At 48.5% G+C, this 19,092-nt stretch overlaps 1 protein-coding gene across 2 annotated transcripts in view; it reads right to left on the reverse strand.

The window, feature by feature from the left end:
• LOC135372512 (sodium-coupled neutral amino acid transporter 7-like) overlaps positions 1-19,092 on the reverse strand; it is a 61,200-nt gene that overhangs the window by 33,190 nt on the left and 8,918 nt on the right. Inside the window, exons 3-4 of one of the 2 annotated variants that reach the window (XM_064606118.1) lie at positions 17,080-17,198; positions 15,606-15,756 (exon numbers count right to left, since the gene is read on the reverse strand). In XM_064606118.1, the coding sequence (XP_064462188.1) occupies positions 15,606-15,756; positions 17,080-17,198 (270 nt within the window). Of the gene's footprint in view, positions 1-15,557; positions 15,757-17,079; positions 17,199-19,092 lie in introns of both variants that reach the window. The other variant, XM_064606117.1, reaches the window with a different exon arrangement.

The raw sequence follows: 19,092 nt of genomic DNA on the forward strand, positions 1-19,092 counted from the left end.
TCTTCACGAACTGTGCTACACCTTACTGCAAACGTGCCTTGTACGGATAGACTGGCGATGTCTTCATCAGAAAAGTCTGTTGCACTCTCCAGGCGGCTCATAATGCTGCTTTATTACAGCAGGAGTCCGGTTGTGCAGGTAGTCGGGGACAGTGTCATGGTATCTTCTATAGCTTGAAGACCGCCTCATGTTTTCGAGGAAGAGCCGGTTCCTTCTCATCGGAAGAAAATGTTTAACCAAGTTTTCAATCCAACCGCTGAAGCTCTTTCGTCCATGACTTCCTTTCAGATGTTCATTCAGCAGTCGTTTTTGTGATTCAGTACCGTTGTTAGTAGTTATGACAACCCCAAATTGAAGTCTCATAAACTTCACCCATTTTTCAACGTGCGGCATCCAGTGTGTTTCAATGTAACTTTTGAAGTGTGGGTTTTTCCACGGTGCTGAAGCAGTCAGCTCACTGCAAGCTCTTTGGTATTCTTCTGTGTTTGCATGTGCCACCCGTCGCAGGTAAGAGAGTGCTTCTTCCTTATTTTGCACACACCATTTTCTTTGTGTCGTAGCCATCGTTCCCATGCCTGCTCACGATGGAAGTCGCAGAGCATCACCCTGCTCTGTGGAAATGCATCCTTGATTGCAGACATTTCGGCCTGACAGCAGTCAACCATCCAATATTCCGGGCAGAGGGTTGGACACCATTTCTTGAACACTGACAGTGCTTCTGATATGCACTCTGTAGTTTCAAATTGTACTATAAATATTCCTGCAATCATGTAGCCAGTTGCTGCTTTTACAACAAGCAGGAATAGTGGCAATAAATAATCTGTGGTCTTATTGGTTGCATCGAGGTAAATCAGAGAATTGCCATATTTGATAAGCAGTTGCTCCACAAACTCGGGCATGTAACGGAAGAGTAGCGTGTCTGCAAACGTCTCTGCTGCCATTGCTTCCCCGCCATCACAGTGTGTGGTTTTCTCGACAAGAATGCCTAGCACGTTTACGTCTAAGGTCTCATGGGGCTCAACTGTTGTCTGACTAGCATTCACAAAATACACGTCACTGCTTCCATGCGGCGTGGCTTGTTGTGATGCATCCCCACGCCTCTTGTGTGGTCGAAAGATTATCTTTGAAGTGAGTTCTTCTGTCTCCAGCATCTTCACAAGCTTAATTGCATTCTCCTGGTCTTCAGTACTGCTCCTGTCCTTGCTAAGCGTTCTGTGAATATGGTTGGCAATATCTATAGTTGTTGGATAGAATGCCCGGCAGTGAAAAGGTGGCTTGTCTTTCCCTGAGAATAGAACATCCGAGACATAGTACTTGATGCACGTCTCAACTTCGTGGACCGATGTTACACCCTCTCGTACAAGCTCTGTGATCCGCTGTATCACACTACTGTCGATGGTTTGCCCGAATGCCATGAAATGATAAAATTCATGTTCAGTATGCTCTTGCATTGGTGGCATGGCAAAGTATATCCTTGTTGTGCATGCTGGCTTTTCTTTGGATGACAATGCTTTTCTCAAGCTTGCGTGTGCAGCTGCCTTTTTCATCTTTATGGAAGTCTTGCTGTCGTTTCAACTAATGTCAATCTGTAAGGCGCAAGACAATGCAAACACATGCTTGTAGTTAAAGCTAATTCTAATGCCTACTTCGATAGAAAAATACTTGTCTGCTCTGCTTCAGTAATCTGGTTCCCTGTGGGGGTAGACACACTTGCAATGCAGTGCAAACAAAACAGAGGAAAGAAACCCTTCACCTTGTGCAGGTACTTCTACAATCCGAGATTTCTTTTGTCATGAACGTGGAACACAATTCAGGATCAGAAACTATGTTGTTCATCTGTGATAACCAGGTCTGCACCTGACCTCGACATCTCCCACAATCAGGCAGGTCACTTTGAAGCACAGCAAACAAGCACTGGGTTTCAACGAACTATGTATTTGAGAAGCTGAATCTCCTTGAGGCTTTCAACATAGCAGAATTACCTTATAGTCCGAAAATAGTTCAATCCGTCTGAGGTTAAACTTTGCGGTACAGCCCTTCTTCTTTGTACCTTGGAGTTTGTTCCTCTTGTGCTGGAATTTCTCGTTGGTCCAGTCTCCGCAAGGGTCCACACATTCATTCTTGAAGGAAGAAGACAACAAGGACACTCCTAAAATTACAAACTGCCACACATACACATAACATACACAGCTTTCAGCAGGTTGTCTGAAATCTGGGTTCTGCGCTATGACAACGTTCTGTGGCTTCTACTGGGCAATTACCTATAAAATTTGACACCATCTGGCATTGCGTGCTTAGTAATTACCCAACTTACGTGAACTGCTGTGGTGCCCCATGCAGACCATAAATGCGGTTTCATCCACATAAATTTCAGATTACCTCAACGTCGCAATAAAACATTAACAGCGGAAAATATGTTAACCCCATGGCAACACTATCTGGGGGCAAGTTTTCAACCGTCGCTGATAGTTGCAGATGGCCGGAGCATTACCTATCGTCTGCAACGTCTTCGGTCTAGTCCACCTGTTGACTACTACTTTGACGACACAGCTTTTTCCAGAACTCACGCAGAGGTCGCTCAGGCGTGAAACTGAGATTTCAGACAGCTGCATTGAAAGCTGTATGTGCTGCATTTCTATGCTTACAATTTCCATTCCTTCTGAGTTGAGTCTGTATTCATTATAATTAGCCAAGCATTATTATTATTATAATATATATTATAATACAATAATAATATTATAATATATATTGTAATATAATGATAATAATAATAATTATATTATTATTTGTTACTTTTCTTTATGCATTTTACCCCATGTATAATGCTGTACGGCTTTGAGGGCAAAACAGTAAATAAACAAATGAATAGGATAATGACAATGATAGGAATGGAAGATAGGATCAAGTGTTGGCCTTACCTGCCCACGCATTTGTGTCTTGTGCTTATCTGTCCCAAAAAGACAGCCTTTGACCACAGAGAGAACACGGAATGGCATGTCCACATTGATGGAACAGAACCCAGATTTGAAGAGAACATAATTGTGGCTGAAATTAAATGCCACAACACAATGTATATATGCACACAGTGTACAGATGGTTCACAATTATGTGTAAGCGTTATGAAACATGAGCATTTCTATTTTTTAGGCGCAAAATAACTAGAAGTATCCCTTAATCATACTTAATTGCTTCACTGTCATTCAGATAAGACGAGACTATCTTGCAACTAGCGTTAGTAAGTCATATTCGATCAAAAAATGCCCAACAGAAACGCTTTCGCGCATCACTTACAGCTTTTACTGTTGGTGCCGTCTGCCGTGGATTTCTTATATTTTGACGATTCTGTCTTGAATGACACTCCAATTGTCAGTAGGTCCCGTTCGAGTTCTTCAAGCTACTGGTCGTTCCCCAGATACCCAGTCCATTCTCCGGCTTCTAACTTCAAGTCGGTTACGTAGCGTCGAAGAATTTCAATTTCACCCCGGTTCTTTTCAGCGGGCATGATGGATGTTAACAGGAGGCCACCAAATACGCAGACACCACGTCCACGAAACCCGAACGAAGATCAAAGTCCCAAACACATCCAAGAGCAAAAGAGGAAACGATCCGAGGTAAGTCGAACTATACACCGCTCATGACTGTGAGTTAAGCGAAGGAAAGGAATCGATAGCCCTTAAGCCTGTTCACCTCAAATGGCTGTCAAATGCAAGCATCACGTCGTGGTTGGCGAGATGGCAAGCTTTGGCAAGCTCTTGAAGTAAAAAACGATAAGTAATATGAAGCCCATGTTTTCTGCACCGCGTTCGCGCCAAACATCAACTGCGCAGACTGCCGGCGCCCGGACCGCCCACTTGGCTACGTCAGAGAGAGGGGTCACGTGATCCTACAAGACCTGCGAAGACTGGTGTGTAAATATGAAACCCCACGTGCACGTCTTCGCGTGTCATAACAGAGCGGCGAAAGGGGCGGGTAGAGATCACAGGGTGACACAAACTCGCCATTGTTGTAACTACCCTCAAGCGGGTGCCTTTGTCAAAACTGCCATCTTGTCCTAGTCGCACGTCATAGAAAACGTCATTTTGAGGTCATGTGACTTTGTTTACATCTCGTTTTGCCGCTTACCGACATATCACGGTCGTCATAAAGCCAAGAAATGAACATATTTTGCAAGCGTATACCATGCGATGCTTCTTCCGCAACATGGCAGCCCATTTCTCCTTAGTTTAAGTACATCGCATTGGCTCGGTGAGTCTTAACGCACGGTCGTCATCACATCTTTGGAAGTCGTAAACAGTACGAGGCCATATGTGCAAAATTGTGGGTTTTACTGCGAGATTATCAGATAAAAATAATTACCGTCATCGAAAGATATCCAAAACGTCGCGCAGAAACAGCAACTGCATTGTTTACAAACGGTTTTGCCGCCGGTCACGGGCGCCGCCATCTTTAAGGTCACGTGTGCCTCGACGTTTGCTGTGACGTGCGACCAGGACCTGTTCAGAATGCATTGCGTTTGCCCAGCACGCTTTCGTCTACGGAGCAATACATTGAGTGCCACCCCTGTGGTAGAGATGGAGCCAAGGAAGCAAGGAGGGCACGACGATGGCCAGCGGGCGAAGCGGGGCAAGCTCTCTGCATTGTATTGCGTACGTACAGCATTCTGGGTGCGTGTAGAATTGAGCGGTGCTGTCGGTATCACACCGTAATGGTTGTGGATCATATACTATTTGAGGACTTCTACGACACCGATAGCGATTTGGGCATTCCTTTGGTAGGCGTCATCATTTGAAAGTTGGCTTCACCTAACACTTCCGTGTACTGTGGTCAAGCCCACTTCAACGAACGCTTATTCCTCGAGATCTACGTCACTCTCACGTGATCTGCCCACTGGTGGGCAAGACAAACACACGTGGTCATATACGCCAGAACACACGAATAGTTCCAATGGAGGCCGGCGCCCACCACTATGACGCTTCAGTCGCTGCAATGTTTACATGACACGGCCCAAGCAGCACAGCGCGTCGAGATATATTCGTCGGCGCATATTTTCCAGCCTACCAAAACCGCTACAAAGCAACACTCGTCTGGACTCATTAGTACTTTCTTGTCAAAAGGAAACTATAACGAAGCACAATTGCAGGGTCCAAGAAGACTCACTGCAGCAATATAACCAAAAGTTAAAAAAAAAGTCACAGTAAAAAGACACGCGACAACAACCATGTACCAGTCAAATGCATTTGGGATAGTTCAAACATGGAGAAAATATTGTTACATGAAGACGAGTGGATGTTTTTCCTGAGCGCGTGCCCCCCCCCCCCCCCCCCGGCTCGCTCTCTGACATTCTCTCTGGACATTAAAGACACAGTCTCAGCGCCTGTCAGTCTACTCGCATCATTTTGGTGGAGGTGCGAGCTCGATTACCCCACACAGTCCCCACGGCCCCGCCTCGGTTTAGTCGGCGCCTCCGCGGTCTCCGGCCGGAATTCCCAATGACCGGTGACGACGTCGTCGGACCCTCGGCGTCCTCCCAATCTGCCGTCGCCAGCGAAAGATCCTACGCGGATGTCCTGGCGAGTCCGCCTCATCGTTGCTACCCGCGGCGGGACGGGAGGCCTCAACGTTTTCAGGCAAACGGGGCCAGGACCCTGCACATTGGCTCCATGAATATCAACGAGTGAGCGCTGTAAACGGTTGGGACGACTCTTTTCGTCTTGCCAACGTCATATTTTATTTCTCCGGGACTGCAAGAATCTGGTTTGAAAACCATGAAGACTCCCTGCAGTCCTGGGACGAGTTTCAGTCCCAGCTCTTGGCCATTTTCGGTAATAGCCACCATCAGAAAAGGGAAGCAGAGGCCATTCTCGCTTCTCGGGCGCAACTCGTCAACGAGACCTGTACGGACTATATTGAAAACGTACTCAAACTTTGCCGCACAGTAAATCCTGACATGACGGAGGAGGAGAAGGTCGGCCACGTGCTAAAGGGCATAGCCGAAGATGTTTTCAACTTCGTGACCATCCGGAATGTTAGCTCCATCAAGGGCCGCGTGGAAGAAACACGAAAATTTGAGGCGCTCCGGCGCAACCGCGTCGCTGCAATCCATCCCACAAGACTCCCTAACGTCGTTCCCACGTTAGCTGCCGTTCATAACACGTCCGAAGACCTTGAGACCCTGATTCGTCGTATCGTCCGCGATGAGGTACAGGCAGCCCTACTCCACGTCCTTCCGGCCTCCCCGGTCCCCCATTTGTACAACGCCGTCCACGACGAAGTCCAGCGGGTAATGTCCTCACTGCCTCCCACTGGGGTCTCCACGGCGCCCCATGCCCACGTCAACACCAGTGTCCCTGCTGTCCTTCCTGGAAACGCCCCCTACAATATACGCGGCACTGGCGGTCACACTCTTCCTCTTATGGGCTACACTAGACGCGACTTCATTGCTCACACAGCGCCTGCACAGCTCCCGCCCGTTCCCCCTTATGGCCGCACCGCAGACGACCGTCCCATATGTTTCGGATGTGGTCGTGTGGGCCACGTGCGCCGTTACTGTCGCACTACTAATGCCAACTGGAACTACTCCAGTGCACAAATACCGCGAGACCAAGGGACACGAACCTCAACCACTCCACGAAGTTTTTCTCCTCGCTCCCTGTCGCCCAGCATCCGCACCTCCCGCCGACAGTCGCCATCGCCGCCTCCTGCTCAAACGCGGAGGGACCGCACCCCATCGCCACTTTTCAGGCCCCAATCCCCACAGGGAAACCAGTGATAGCGACCGTTGAAGGCCAGGCCGCTCCACGTGTTTCAGACAAAGTGCCTTCATCGGAAGTTCTTCACATGAAGACGAATGTTGTAGATATTGTCGTGGACAATGTTGTCGTGCCGACGCTGATTGACACAGGTGCTTCCATTTCTGCTATGAGTGACGATTTCCGACGAAAGCTCCACAAAATTATTACACCTTTAGGGCCCCGCTATCTCCATACAGTCAACCGCCAGCCGTTACCCTCCCTCGGCGTCTGTACCGCAAGGCTTTTCTTTCGGAACACTGTCGTCCCAGTCCAATTTGTAGTTCTCGAACATTGCACCTACGACGTAATTCTGGGGATGGACTTTCTGGCTTCACACGCTGCACTTATTGACTGTGGTGGCGAAGAGCTTCACATTTCTCCGTTCCCACACCCATTGTTCTGGGAGGACCATTCAGCCCTACATTCTGGGAAGCTGAAACTTCGACAGACGACGATAGTGCCGCCGAAGTCGGCCGTACGCGTACTCGCAATTGTCGACCCTAATCATATTCACCGGGTCACCTGCGGGGACATCATCGCCGAACCTGCGTGCACTCTACTGTCTAAAAAGGGCGTCGTGGTGCCTTACAGTCTCACGTCACTTGAAGGGAACTCCGCCAAACTGTGGATTCTGAACACAGGCGACACACCCGAACTTCTTCCCGATGGTATCGTCATCGCTTCGTTTCGCTCCTTTCCACACTCCGCCGAGCTCACTTGTGTACCCGTCGACAAAACCGCCGACATGACCTCGCAATGGCCTGTCTTCTCTATTCAAGCACTTGAAACGTGTGGTGCACGCGACCGGCTGGCCAAGATGATCGACTCCAGTCTCGACCCCAATCAACATACTGACGTGCTCTCCGTTCTCCAGGACTACGTTGGTATCTTCGATTTCGACCGGAAACAGGGTCGTACGGCACTTGTCCAACATCCGATCGACACCCAGGGTCATCCTCCTGTGCGCCAAAAGCCGTACCGCATATCCCACGCTGAGCGACGTGTTATCCAGCAACATGTACAGGATATGTTGAACGACGACGCCATTGCCCCGTTTTCCAGTCCGTGGGCTGCGCCAGTAGTCCTTGTTCGCAAGAAAGATGGCTCCTGGCGGTTCTGCGTCGATTTTAGGAAGCTCAATAAGATCACCAAAAGAGACACTTACCCGATGCCACGTATTGATGATGCCCTGGATTGCCTCCAGGAAGCCCGCTACTTTTCTTCCATTGATATGCGTTCGGGATACTGGCAAATTGAAGTTGACCCGAAAGACGCCGAAAAAACTGCATTCGTCACACCTGACGGACTCTATCAGTTCAAAGTGATGCCGTTCGGTTTATGTAACGCGCCAGCGACATTCGAGCGCATGACTGACAACCTCCTCGGTCCACTAAAGTGGACATCATGTCTCTGCTACCTCGATGACATCGTCGTTTTCGGCCCCAATCTTGAACAGCACAACAGCCGGCTACGCCAAGTACTCGAGTGCATGAAGCTCGCTGGCCTAACTCTCAATCACAAGAAATGCCACTTTGGGTGTCAAGAACTGACAGTCCTGGGCCACCTTGTCTCTCCTGATGGCATTCGCCCAGACCCCAAGAAAACAGAGGCTGTCACGAATTTTCCCCGACTCACCACGATCAAGGCCGTCCGGAGCTTCCTTGGTTTATGCTCGTACTTCCGGCGATTCATTAAACACTTCGCCAGTAAGGCACGACCCCTGAACGACCTTTTGAAGCAAGGCACTGCATTCTGTTGGGAAGCCGCCCACGAGGCTTCTTTCAACTGCTTGAAGTCGGCTCTCACTTCTTCCCCGCTGCTCCGCCACTTTGATCCACGAGCGCCAGTTGAGATCCATACCGACGCTAGCAGTACCAGCCTTGGCGCCATGTTGACCCAACGTCCTGACGACGCTGAGCACCCGGTGGCCTTAGCCAGTCGTTCTTTGTCTGCCGCAGAACAGAACTACAGCGTCACCGAGCAAGAATGTCTGGCGGTCGTGTGGGCAATTCCGATGTTTCGCCCCTACCTCTACGGGAGCCGTTTCAAAATCGTCACAGACCACCATGCGCTCTGTTGGCTAGCCAGCATCAAGGCGCCATCTGGGAAACTCGCCCGATGGGCACTCTTGCTACAAGAGTACGATTTTGAGATTGTCCACAAAGCCGGTCGCAAACACCTTGATGCCGATGCCCTATCCCGCGCTGCCCTACCGGATGTCGCTTATATCTCATCATCGGTGGACTGTACTCCATTCGACCTCCTCGAGCTTCCTGAGGAACAACGCCGCGATCCCGCTTTACGGTCAGTCATCGAGAAGCTGGAAGCCACCTCTCCTCTTTCTCGACAGCAATCCCGGCGGTCACGAAACTTCGTCCTTCGTGACTCAGTCCTCTACAAGAAAAATTTCGATCCCTTCGGACAGCCGTATTTGATAGTGATCCCGCGTCATCTTCGGGCAGCTATTCTACGACCTCTTCATAATGACGCAACGTCTGGACATTTGGGATTTGCACGTACATACGACAGGGTGATCCGGCGGTTCTTCTGGCCTGGAATGCGACGTTCCATTTCCGCGTATGTACGGCGCTGTACTGAGTGTCAGCGACGCAAGCACTTGCCGTCCGCGCGACAAGGACCCTTGCAGCCTATCCCGCCCCCTGCTGGCCCCTTTCAACGTCTTGGCGTAGACCTCCTTGGTCCCTTCCCTACTTCGAACGATGGCAACCGGTGGATCGTCGTCTGCGTCGACCACCACACCCGATATGCAGAGACAAAGGCCCTTCCGCCCGGCACCGCGCCTGACATCGCCACGTTCCTTTTGGAGCAGGTTATATTGCGCCACGGAGCACCCAGAGAACTCCTAAGTGACCGAGGTGCGGCCTTCTTGTCGACCATAGTCTCGGAGCTCCTCCAAGCCTGCCAGATCCGCCGCCTCACTACAACGGCTTATCACCCACAATGCAACGGTGCCACCGAGCGGCTGAACCGCACCCTTGCGGATATGCTTTCTATGTACGTCGACGCCTCCCACACCAACTGGGACACGGTTCTCCCTTTCGTGACCTATGCCTATAACACCTCCCAACACGACGTCACCTCCTTCAGCCCGTTTTTCCTCGTGTTCGCCCGCAATAGCGCCACCACTTTGGACACATTGTTTCCTTACGTCGAAGCCGGCCACAGGACTGATTTTGTCACCGAACTCATGAGTCGTGCCGAAGAAAGCCGACCAAAAGGACCGTTACGCCGACGCGCACTCCGATACCCAATACCACCCGGGAGTCCTGGTGTGGGTGTGGAAACCTGAGCGCAAAGTTGGCCTGTCTGAGAAACTCATGCGGCGCTATTTCGGCCCGTATAAAATTCTTCGTCAAACGTCGCCGGTGAATTACATCGTCCAAGCTACTGAGAGTGCACATCGGTCATCCCGGAGAACATCAAAAGAAGACGTCGTACATGTCTCCCGTCTGAAACCCTACCATTCGCCCGCAGTTGATCAGGATGATCAACCTCTCCGTGAGGGGGATATTGTTACATGAAGACGAGTGGATGTTTTTCCTGAGCGCGTGCCACCGTCCCCCCGGCTCACTCTCTGACATTCTCTCTGGACATTAAAGACACAGTCTCAGCGCCAGTCAGTCTACTCGCATCAATATCAGAACAACATTTAACCGCTGTCCCGCCAAGTAAAACTGAAAGACGTTGAAGGTTAATGAGAGTACATTGTATGTCTGGGTTCATGATATCCAACTGATCATCTGCTCCCAAACCAGTTTTTTCTCGGGATCCTCGTCTATGTGTTACGTTTGGTATAGTTTGTGGAATTCCTGGTAATGTATGGCGAGTTTGCATCACGAACGGTCATCCCAATTACCTCATCTGCATTAGCACTCATCAAAACTCAAACTTAATCCGCATTTTGACAAAATACAACTTTTATCTGCGAACCAACATTTTTAAACACGTGAAACTTGCAAATTGTAGCGTTCGGGAATGAGGAATCATCATTGTGTAGCGTAAAATCGGTGACTGAGTCAAAGTGCCCAGTGTACCCAGGCAAAAAATCTGGAGTGGGACCACTTCAAAGTGGTTTATTGGACAGGTCCATTTTTATCTATGTAGTGACTGGGACCAGTTGAAAGTGGAACCAGTTTCAACTGAAGTGCAACTAGTGGAATTGATCCATTGATCCCCTCTGGCAAGTGGCCCGGGATCCGGTCACTTGGCAGCTGGGACCACTGAATGCATAACCGAAAATAATACGTGGAAATGAAGATATTGCTCAAGTAAATATACTGTTTATTCTACTCAAAACACACACTAAGCAGAAAGAAATTATCAATGCATCTCCATATATACGTACTACGCAGTATAAGTCTGATCTCTCACTGTGTATACAAAGCATATGCCTGACTGTGCGATGTACTCACGGACCATAGGGAGCTTTACGTTTAGTTGGCTACTTTACACGTTCCATTTTCTCAGAGAAGATAACACATGGCACTACTGTTTTCCATGCAGGTCGCGACATATACCCCCTTCCTCTTCACGATACGTTCGAAATCTGTCTCTCTTTGATTTCCTCCTAAGTTTCTAAAATGAAACATCTAATGAATAGTAAGCAAAACATCACGGCCATCACTCATACCTTCGAACATAGGAAGCACCACCACGTGCAGACCGGTTGGCGTTTCACCGTCCGTTTCTTGTGAAAATGAGTGGGAAATGTGTTGCGCAGGGACCACTGTCATCGCATTGTCTTAGAAAGCGCACTAAAACACATGCAAATACTGCACGAAGTTACACGATCCTTGCTACGGCAACCGCGAAGACAAAACGAACTCACCGCAACGTCGCAACGCGTCCAGCTCCTAACTGTCACTTCTCACTCTCGCCTCTCCCCCTCTCTGCTCTCGCGTTTCGCCGTTTGAATTTGTAGACGCCGTGGCGCCTTCATGGTTCTGCATTGCATCAGCCTCTGCATGGTAAGCTTGGATGTCCTAAAAGTGCGCTTGCCTGCTCCGTCATAAGGCACGGCCACATGATACAATCGGCGTGGTGTCGGGGAATGAACGGGGTGAAATCCTACGTGTTTTTTTTTAAACATCTACAACGTGATCACGAATCGGGTGACTATCGGGGATTTTTCGGGGAGCGACCGCACAATTTTTCCCTCTCGCATTTCTCATTGCTCATGCTACTGGGATACTATCGGCATAGCCTCGGGTTCCTGCAGTCGATACCGGCCTTTGCAGAACCAGTAGCCCCGGTGCCTTCCCAACCTTTTCCCGGTCCTCTGCTTGGGGGGGGGGGGGGGGGGGGGCCTCTAATACAGCTCCCCGTGTTATGTATTCTGCATGTAAGAATGCATATGGAAGAATGCTTATTGTTGCTTAATGGTACGTTTGTAAATTTTCCGCAACTTTTCGATTCATTCATTTGTGTTGCGGGAAAGCCAACTTTAACCTGACATCATAGACTTTGTTTAGTGATCAGTTAGGTTAGATTAGTGCGGCTGTGGCAGCTTGCCTCGCCCTTCCAACTTCATTATCGAAGCGGCTTTGGGGGCAAGGCAAGCTGCCATGGCCCTATTAATCTAACCTAATTTCACTAAACTAACCTAAGACATCATAGACTTTGTTTAGTGATAAATTAGGCTAGGTTAGTGCGGATGTGGTAGCTTGCCGCGCCCTCCCAACTTCATTATCGAAGCGGATTTGGGGGCAAGGCAAGCTGCCATGACCCTATTAATCTAACCTAACTTCACTAAACTAACCCAAGACATCATCAACTTTGTTAGTTTAGTGATAAGTTAGTTTAGTGATTAATGGGGCCACATGACAGCTTCCCTTGGCCCTCAAAATCCGTTTCAATAATGAGATGAAGCAGCCTTGCAGAATAGCAATGCCAACCAAAAGAGTTTCGTACCATAAATGGTGAAAAAATCAACAAAACTCACGCTAAACAGAGAAGAAACGGAGTTCAGCAACGCTTGGCGTTCCTTGAAGTGGGCTTGCCCGCGGTACACGGAAGTGTTAGGTGAACCCAACGTTCAAATGCTGACGCTTACCGAAGGAATGCCGCCATTTGCTCTTCAGCGGCTGAGATGAGCATGCTACCGCCTAACGTGTTGAAGCAGTGGTACGGAGTGCTGAGCTAAGGAATAAAGAAATCGTAACACAGCAAGTCCTTACGAGGACGAAAGCAATTCGTAGAATGCTACACACAGTTAACTGGCGTCTTCGACCTGCTCTACGAACCAACGGAAAATACGCTGATGCAAAACCAAACTACCCGCTATTCCTTGCTGAAGCCTTTTGAGTTCACGTAAAAAAGCAGCGTGCAGACGACAACACACAAGCAAGTGACGTAGCTTAAGATATTCTTTCGACATAAGGGCGGCCCGCATAGGACGTTTTCTCGACGCAAGAACGCCGAGCGCTCGGCATTTTTACGTTCAGATCCACGAACAATAGCCGTCGAGCGGGGACGCCGACATCTGAGGTGAACAGATCGGAGCGGCAAGCGTAGGAAGCGACGTGTCGGTCTTGACCAATCGCATGCTTGGCCGGAAACGACCGTCTCCACAGCCGCTCAGCTGTGTGGGCATAGACGGTGTGGTCGCGAAGTACGCGCAAGTGGAAGGCACAATGAAGTGGACCAGGCAGAATTGGCTGGAAATGAAAATAATTGGGGACACGGGAGCGACAAAACACATACCATCCCACTTGCTAGCCATTGTTCGATTGTCGTTTCCCTCTGGCCTAGATATCGCTGCACCCAGTGGAGTGTTCTCGACGGCCTTCTTCAATCCTTCTACCGCAACAGCTGTCGCTTTTAGAGAAGAAGCAGTTTCTTTTTTTTTTTTTTTCAACAGCAGCAGCAATTTTCGCCTTAGGTTCATACTGGGGGACGCGGGAGGACAGCGGACGGAACCGGAAGTACAAGCAAGAGATTTCCACGTTGATGGTCGGCGCGCCTTGGTTATTGCGTTTGGTTACCAGATACTGTATTTATACAAAGTTATACTGCATGTTTTTCAAGTGATATCTGTCGCGTATGTTATGCCAGCCTATAATAGCTCTTACTCATGACGGGAAATGCCGCCAGGGGCCTCGAGTACAAACTTTGCGCCGGCTCCTAAGCTGCGCCGAGAAAACGCCGTTTGCGGATGGGGCCTGACGCTTCTCCATCGGGAGTGACGTCACGACCTCAAAGCTCGGCGTATCTGCGTCGAGAAAACGTCGTGTGCGGTTCCCGCTATATTCGTTTGGAAGATGTAAAAGCCAAATTTAGCTGAATGAAACAACCAACGGAAGGCGACGCCTTCCTTGTGGTAGCTCTGTTGTGGTAACGCTCATGGGAGAAAGTCCGAGCCCCCTGTTGCCGCTCCACTAGGCAGCGACCGACCGATCGACCGTATGCAGCACGTCGGTTCCCGGAAACGCCCTAATTTCTGAAAGCGTTCACGTTTCCTTTCTCTACCCGATGCCGCCGATTATTCGCTGTCACACTAGAGTCATTAAATAAGCTTCGTTTCAGAGCAGTGACACTGAGTTCTACAGGCGAGCAGGGAAGTCATTTTGTTTCCGCTCGACACCAGCGCCATCCTCAGTTGAGGTGCAGAGACAGCTAACATAACAATGCTCGCCGTGAAGGCCATTGGTTAGGGAACCATATGCGATAGTCGTGTAGTATTATCCATGTATTGCCCACGAGGGAGGCCACGCTCAGGGGTGACAACAAAATTTCGATTTTGTAACCACACACAAGCGGCCACTTGTGGAAAAATCGCCATCTTGCCCTGGGCCCACGTCACGGTAAACGTCATCTTGAGGTCAATCGCCAAAGGGGGCTCACAGACTAGCCTTGTCCGAGTGACGTTTTGACCGAGTTCCATTACTACACACAAAAACTACTCCATTAATTCGCGTCACATTATCGGCTTATTGTCGGTGATGAACGATGATGATGAGGTGAACGAGGTGATGAACGGTACTATAGGGTCGGAATCGAAAGGGACAGACGCGGTATTTCATTTAAATGCACTACCGGATACACATTACTTTGTAGTGCATTGTTCCCAATTCTGCATTACCGTGATGACAAGGAAACAATTATGTTGTAAGCTCTTCTAAGGGCAATATGAAACAGGATTTGATGCCGTCTGGTTGCCCCAGTTGAGCGACTGTTCCGCGTTGGAAAGGTAGCTTCGGGGACATCAGGAGATAAACTTTATGAGCCGCAGCTTGTGCTGAAGTGCACATTGCGCAGGCAGCTTACATTGCACTTTAGTGTAGGACTTGGAATAAAAGTTTGTAACTAGGATCCTTATCTTCGCATTTGAAAGTAACCAAGTAGTTTGTAACTAACTTAATCGGATACTATTTCTACAGAGCAACTGTATCTGTAAATCTGTTACATAATTGGGGCAGTAGCTTTGACTGTACCTAAATTATTTTTCCCAACTTTCAACTTTTCCCAAGACTGACCTTGAGTGGTGGGTGGCCGTGAGCGTGTTACGTGACCAAGTTCTGCATGTACAATGATAACGTTATAACAGAAAGTGTGGCGTACGCCCTTGTGTGGCAGCTACCAGAACTATACTGTGTCCGAAAGTTCTAAAAAAGGCGTACGCCTCCCATTTTCAAGAAATCGGGGAAGAGGGCAACATCCTTCTCAGAGCGCCTCACTCGTAACTTCTCGTTTCGTGAAAACGCTCAAATGTATCTCGGGGATGCTCCAAAAAGGTACGAAGCTTACTGCGGTCCGTAAGGTCGCCGATAATTACAAGTAGAGCGATGCAGATACCGAAGTAGGAGACAAGAACGGACCAGGCGGACACATTCCGGGCTCTCGTCCCACAGCAAGACTCCAGGACCTCGTGGTACGTGTTGTCACCGTGAGCATCCGAACAGTAGGCCAGAGCAAGGGCCGTTGGACCCAGGATGAAAATTATCACCTGCATGGATAACAGGCGCTATCTTCAGGGTAACTAGGATGCCACTGAGAACTGAGAATGTTGATATTTCAGTTTTCTTTTTATTATTATTATTTCACGTATTCTATACGTCATATCCTAGTACTTGCACAATGGACCCGAAAGGTTTCTGTGCGACACCTTATCTTTAAAGAACGCGGTGGTAATTCCCCGTCACCTGCGGGGGTACTTGTTGGGCGAACAAGCATTCGTGTACTTCAATATTTTGTTTTGACGGCATTGGCTTACTGTCGTGTGCATGTAATAACAAATGAGATGATAAATGGCAAGCACCTCAAAATCTGCATTTGTTTCAAGAAAGCGACGTCAAAATCCTTACAGCAAACGATTGCAGCAATTTACCATTGCTGCTCGAAATTCTACTCCATATCAAGCGTTCACAATACAGAATTTCGTATTATACTTTTTCGCCCGTTGCTCTTACGAGAAAAAAGAAAAAACGAGCCATATGGCGCGGCATAAGAGAGACCGAACAGGATCGTTCGCATTACACTTTTCTTTCTTTTCAATCTGTTCTTTCTTCTCCACTTCTTATTTTTAGGATAGGATGCAGAGCTTAGAGCATTACTGTGCGCCGCCAAACCGGAGACAAAATACGCTACGGTAGCCTGTCTCTGCGCAAGGGAGGGGTAAAGTTTGGAGGAACCACGTGACCAAGTGCCTGTCCGCTCACTAGGCAGCAAACCAGCAATAAGGAAGTATTCGTAGACCAGCATTCATCTCGGAACGTGTCCGCAGAAGGAACTACGTACGCCCAACATATACGTGATATCCCCTTATTTGGGAGATTGAACAATGAGGTAGCTCCACGCACAACAGAGGAAAGATGGAAACTGGGAAGGTGCGCTGTCAGCTGACCTACCTACGTAGCGTATTTGGGGATGGTATTCCCACCTGAGTGCCACCCGATACAGAGCCCACACGAACTGTGAGTTGTTTATGCTATCCTAGGTCAAGACATAGACAGCATATGGAACTATATTAGGTAATCCAGAAGGACTGAGTTCATCAACTTCTAACAAGTACGTTCAACTTTGTGTTCTACACCATTTAGCTACATAACTTAATTACTGGTTTATGGACTGAAAGAAGCGATGCAAAGCAGCCCAGTAGCGGTTCGGCGCCCTCTCTAAACCTTACGGCGAGGTGCCAAGAGAGAAAGTAGGTACACCGTCACTCGTTGTGCTTCTCTTCTTACATTGCGCGGGCTTAGAAACTTCTCCATGCATGAATGAAAGACTTCTGCACTAACGAGGAACTTCATGACGTCAACCGAGCACTTACCGCTTGCACGGCTGTACCGATCAAAAGGCCGCCGGCCTCGTCATACGCAGCTGGATAGTGCAGCACACCAGCTCCGAGGGCACAATTCACCAGCATAAAAGCCACGGTATGCCAACCTCCTGCAAAAATTAAGACGCAAAAATACTCCAAAAGCCGGGAGCCGACATAACTAGACAAAAAAGTTGACAACTCCGACTTAACATAACAAAATAACAAAATTTACCCAGACGTTTCGTCCGTCATGCGACGGACGAAACGTCTGAGTAAACTTTGTTATTTTGTTATGTTAAGTCGGAGTTGTCAACCTCTTTGTCTAAAAATTAAGACGTACCAATGGAGCGTGTAGCCCTGTGTGAAGAATAATTTGACTACATATATGTTTTGGCGGAACATGAGGTAAGCAGTGCAAGAATTGTGAAGTGCGCTAAGATATCCTTGATCGGCCCTTTTCGCCTTTTTGTTTGCCTTATTGCTGTTCTGTCAATGTGAGCACCTTTTTGTCCGCGACCCGCGATGAGCATAAACAGGTGAATAAAAAATATACAATTACTCATGTCGCTCACACTTGAATGTATGGCCACTTAGGCACCTATAGGTGAACACTTGACGCCCTGTTATTTCCGATACGTCCATTGCACTTACTCGCTATCCACCAGCAATGACGCCGTACAAGCGGGTGCTCCGAGCAGGATATAGCATTCATACTTGCGCTTCGTCTTATGGTGTTTGTGTGCAACACACGGACTATGAAGACCTCGCCTACCCTTATGAAAGGTTGCATCTCACTTCGATAGCCCCTACACGGATAAAGAGTAACTACAATGATAATTTATTAATGTGTAATATGTCAGCCGACCGTAGTAAGTCCAGCTCAGACATTTCGTATGCTGCTGACAACCTGTACCAACACTACAGCTGACACCGCCTGTATCCGTCCGCTGAGGGCTTGTGCAGCACATAACGATTCCTTACCCGTCGAGGAAGGTGTATCTACATCGAGGAGCCTTCCAGCACGTAACCTAAAAGTGAACGGTACCGACGTCTTTACGGTGTGTGGCTACGTGCATCCTCTGAAGAGTGAGACCAGCATGTGGCAGAGAACACTGCCTACTTCTTTACATGAACCATATTGGTTACAGGAGTATATCGCACTGTGTCCGAGACACACTCTAGGTTCTATACTGATCAGGAAGTCTGAATACTAATCAATAATACTGGTCAACAGGGGCAGCGGTTGCGAAAACGTTGCACTTGTGCCAGCAGGTTGCTTTTTTTGAGAATCCAGTAGTAGAGAATCTAGGAGACAACAACAACTTTATATAAGATGATGAATGGAGCGGATTGACGGATAAATGGATTTCATTTCATTTCTGTTCGCCATTGCTGGTGGTGATGTGGGGAGTGAAATAATGAGCCCCTTCACAATAAGGATCGAAGTCCGATTGTGCCAAGAGACAAAATGCATGTAAGCGTAAACCATTGTGTCTGTAGAACCTCTGTGAGTTATAGGCCATGGAATGCTATCCTCCTCCTTCTTGGTAGATTTCCAAATGGTAGGGTCACGAATTTACAGCAAGAAGTAAATATGACATTGGTCATGGCAGTCGCTTATTCGCAAATTGAGCCATTGAGTATTAGCAACGCATTGCGTGTGCCCTTTTACACAAGGAACCTTGCAGGTACGCCACATGGTTCACCTTTTAGCTTTGCGGCCCCCAATCGGTATTGGCAATATACATATATGTGGCGTGGTCTTACAAAAGGATTGCAAGTCCAGTCGTGTGGTGCAGCTGGTTCAGCCGCTGACCACGTCACGTCAGCTGATCACTTTTTAGGTCACCACGCGCGAGGAATAGCTGGACCATATTGCCCCACATGCGCGCACTTCTAAACAAATTGTCTGAGGAAATTCGCGCTCCCCAAAGAAAATATTTTGCGTCACAGTTTCTGAAGATTCCCCCACAAAACTTTACTGTTCCACGCTTCTGTTGTCATATAGGCACGTGTGAATAA

Source organism: Ornithodoros turicata, unplaced genomic scaffold, assembly GCF_037126465.1.
Source record: "Ornithodoros turicata isolate Travis unplaced genomic scaffold, ASM3712646v1 Chromosome15, whole genome shotgun sequence".
NCBI classification, from domain to species: Eukaryota; Metazoa; Arthropoda; class Arachnida; order Ixodida; family Argasidae; genus Ornithodoros; species Ornithodoros turicata.